The 3,866-nt window shown below is 38.7% G+C and overlaps 1 protein-coding gene across 2 annotated transcripts; it reads right to left on the bottom strand.

Moving 5' to 3' along the window:
• Positions 1-3,557, bottom strand: LOC105162095 (MAP kinase kinase kinase, putative (DUF1644)). Of its 2 annotated transcripts, XM_011080030.3 has the most exons (3): positions 3,334-3,557; positions 2,380-2,482; positions 1-1,419 (listed from the first exon to the last, which is right to left on the bottom strand). In XM_011080030.3, exon 3 carries the CDS (start codon positions 1,287-1,289, stop codon positions 285-287), a length of 1,005 nt encoding a protein of 334 aa, XP_011078332.1. In that variant the 5' UTR covers positions 1,290-1,419; positions 2,380-2,482; positions 3,334-3,557; the 3' UTR covers positions 1-284. The 2 variants fall into 2 exon arrangements, with proteins under 2 accessions (XP_011078332.1, XP_011078330.1); XM_011080028.3 differs by lacking the exon at positions 2,380-2,482.
• Positions 3,558-3,866: the final 309 nt, after the last annotated feature.

Genomic DNA, 3,866 nt, shown 5'->3' with positions numbered 1-3,866 from the left:
TAATTAAAAACTAAAATCATATTTCTTTGACGATTCAAGATCGGCACACTTTCAAACGAAGTCCTTCATTTATACAACACAATAATGCAATGCTCCACTCATTATTGCAGAGGTGTAGAGAAAGAAATTAACGAAGTAATCCGAATTTATGCAATTCGATGAGGAATAATTCGGCATTTGAAGGTAAAAAGGTGCCAAAATATTATAAAATACAAGTTTATATGCTTTATCCTCACAGGCAACTGTCTCCCACGCTCTAGGACTTCCCACATTGTCAGTATCAATCACTGATTCTCGGGGTTATGCAGCCGCCTCCTCACATAGTGCCGAGGAAGACTTTGCCCACTGTCAGAAGATCCATTGTCCTCATCTCTAGAATCAGGTTCCTCGTCATAGCCTTCACCCCAAAGCCTTCTAGATGATCTTCTTCGTACCGCCACTTGAGCACGGGCTCTTGCAGTACTGGATCTACTTGAAGTATTCCCTGGTCGAATAAATCGAACAAGGAAAAAGACAGTCAGCCAACCACCCTCATCAATGGTCAAAGTGCTTTCCTCGGCCCTGTCTTCTCCAATAGAAGACTGAAGCGTGCTAAGTAAATCTCCCAGATCCCTCTGCCTCTCTAATCTCCTCCAGCTACGCTGCCTTTCTGGATCAGCATCTGTGGGCCTCACAAGGGGATGCACCAACCTAGCATGCTTTCGCAAATCAGTGTACGTGCCACTGAATTCACATGTCTCACAGGCACAACTTCTTGATTTTGCATTCATGAAATGACGGGCGGCCTCAACCACAGTCCAACCATTTATTAGGCCTCTGCAAAGAGGGCAAACTAGCTTTGATTTCACTGAGTTCTCAGAAGGTACAGTGATGGGAATTGGTCCTTCCAGACTTCTTTCGCCTTCCAGGTCAGAAACCGCATTCTCTGAAACTGTTGTGGAAGACAGCAAAGACGATGTCAAGATTGGCACATTTTCGGGACTCTGTAACTCTGCTGAAGCATCACTGAATGACTTCCGAAATTGGTCAAAACAATTCGAGTGGCGGTAGCTTGTGTCACACATGAAAGGACGACAGCCTTTCTCATGTGATGAACATATAAGTAAAATGGCGTTGTGAGGATGTTCCATACACACTGGACATCGTGCAGCTTCCCATTCTCTAACATTCTTGTCATCCTCTAATGGATCTTTTGTTAAAGATTGTCTTGGATAACTAGAGCTACAAGGGAAAGGAGATAGCCTTGACCTATCAAGGGACAAGGAACGCTCTCTTCTCTCTTTAGGCATGTTCAGATGTCAATACAAGGATAAATACAGATTATCTTCCTCCCCAACAGCTATAGGAAACTTCAAAGTACAACCAAAAGCAGCGCAGAATAAGCACTATGGATAGACGAATAACTGGTCCTTGTAAAATCTGACACAACAAATATACAACAAGGATTAAAAGATCGTACGCAATAAAAGTATTTAAATCTAAGATGAAGGACTTAATGCTTTCAAAATCTACTTTAGGCACTTCTCGTTAATGTTGTACTCTATCACCAGGAATTCACCTACATACATTAGCAGAGAAACTCTGATGTTGCCATATCACATACACATACTAACCCCTAAATGACATATTTCCAGCCAATTAGAAAAGCATCAAATATCAGTTGAGACAACACATCCTATGTTTTACTCCAAGTTTATTTGCATAGACGCATTTCCATCAATGCTCGAACGAAACATAGGTAAAACATAGAGTTCAAGGATTTGAAATCCTTGGAATTCAAAATAATCCAAACAAATCAAAACGACTTGTTATTAAGGATTTGAGATCCATAAATTCAAATGTAGCCAAAATAAAACATAAAGCAATTATGATTCTGATAACAAACTATCTTTGCAGGAAAAGTAAAAAAAGGAGTCGAAAACATTGATCAGACAGTTGAAGCACGTAAAAGGGAAATACATTTTTTATCATATTATAATGGTTTATATTTCATTACACTCAACCGCTGACAAAAGAGATCACAATTCATAAAATGAACTATAGTTAACAGCCATTTGACAAGACAAAATTCCAATACCACCATTTCTACTCATGATATATCAAGAACTGATCAATACAAGACAGTAATGCAGAGGCTAAAATGTAAGAAATACTAAGTAACTATCCACTCATCACCATCACCACTACCCCTCCCAAAAGAAAAAAGAAAATAGAAAAGAAAAGAAAGAAAGAAATGAGAAATGGCATTTGTGACTCTTATCAATAGTAGTTAAAGTTCAAGTCTGATATCCTTATCAATAGTAGGGATATAGACTTTCTTGTGTCTCGATAACACTATAATACGCTCCACTTCAAACAAGCTTGCTCAATCATACAGACCTCCATCATATCTTTGCCCTCTGCTCAAACGACGCAGCAAGCCCCGTTGCAGCACTATGCCACGCCATCACGCCCCAAACCAAATTTCCCCTTTGAGCATCCCCTTAATCAACATGATAAGATTAGCAAATTGCGTCGCTATCCAATCGTATAGTTGTGACTTTAAATGTGAATAACCATAATTCCCACCATTTGAGCTCTTTGTTTCTAACATCTAAAGCTAAGGCATAAAAACCAAAGTCCCAATCCATAGCAGACAAACAAAAGCAAACTGCCCAGATAGAATGAGATGGTTGCAACAAACAAAACACACTAACAGCTAACAGTCTGTACGACATACAAGCAGAAGTGTTTAAAGACAAAATCAACTATTTTATTTTCAGACCGGCTGAAGTAAAATACTGATTCAATGAAGTATAATAATGCATTACTATCTTTAAGTTTCAAACAGGGGTAGATACCCACGGCATCTTCAAATCTATGCTCAACACAGAAAATCAAATTCTTTGAGCTCATCATGCCCAAAGCTAATTTGGAAGTACAAATGCAAGCAGAGGCTATAACAAAGCAATCCCACCTAGTACTTCCACAATCACAGGAAAATTCTCGGAAAACAATTCTCACATCAACATAACTATTAAGGGATCAAAAACTTTAGAGCCCAAAACGCCAATAAAAATTGAGTAAACTATTGACAGAATTAAGAAAATTCTCTTGATTCGCCCGCAACTTCGGACAAAATTCCAGCAGAAGAAAATCAATTTTGTAATTTCCACAATTATCAAAACAACAAGTCAGACACGGGAATACACCGCGCACCCACAAACCAGAAATCAGAGCGACAAAATCACAGGCCAGTATACATACACAAATGGATTCCATCAAACCAAATCACAAATCCAATTCATATTTTTAAACCATCAAAAATTGTAAAGGAAAAGAAAGCCAGACTACCTCACAGGTTGACTGAGAAGTAAAAGCACCAGAAAAATAAAACCGGTGAGAGCTTCGCTTAGTACGGTTGATTCCCTGCAATTGCTTCAAGCCGAAGCTCTAATCAAAGTTAAGCTCAGTATCGATGGTGCCTGCGGGTCGAGGCGGTAGTGTGTGGCCTGTTGGATTGGGGGACTAGGGTTTGTAAGACGCTTCAAATAAGGTAAAATGTTTTTCTTTCATAAATTTTTATTTATATATATAAAGGGTGATTTAAATGGGGATGACGTGGCGGAGTAGTTTTGGGTGGGTGGAAAACTATTTTCAATCACACTTCGAATTAGTCGGCCGCCGTTCCGTCGGCTGTTATGATGTATATGAAGCACATGTTTTCCTTTGAAAGCACTGTTGTCGACCTTTGTCAACTTAATTTGTTTAGGCTTCCTATTTTTTCTTTCTTCTTTTTTTCCCTATATAATAAGAATTAATTGATGCGTGCGAAAAATGAATGAGTATAATATTTTATAAATTGAAACTCTTTGGTGGATCAAATT

Source organism: Sesamum indicum, linkage group LG5 (assembly GCF_026168435.1).
Source record: "Sesamum indicum cultivar Baizhima isolate 11 linkage group LG5, ASM2616843v1, whole genome shotgun sequence".
Classification (NCBI taxonomy): Eukaryota; Viridiplantae; Streptophyta; class Magnoliopsida; order Lamiales; family Pedaliaceae; genus Sesamum; species Sesamum indicum.
Note: the sequence above shows the minus strand (reverse complement) of the source record. Positions and strands in the feature narration are given on the sequence as shown.

Coding starts and splice junctions, on each gene's coding strand:
- LOC105162095 (XM_011080030.3), bottom strand. CDS start 1,289: ATGCCTAAAGAGAGAAGAGAGCGTTCCTTGTCCCTTGATAGGTCAAGG.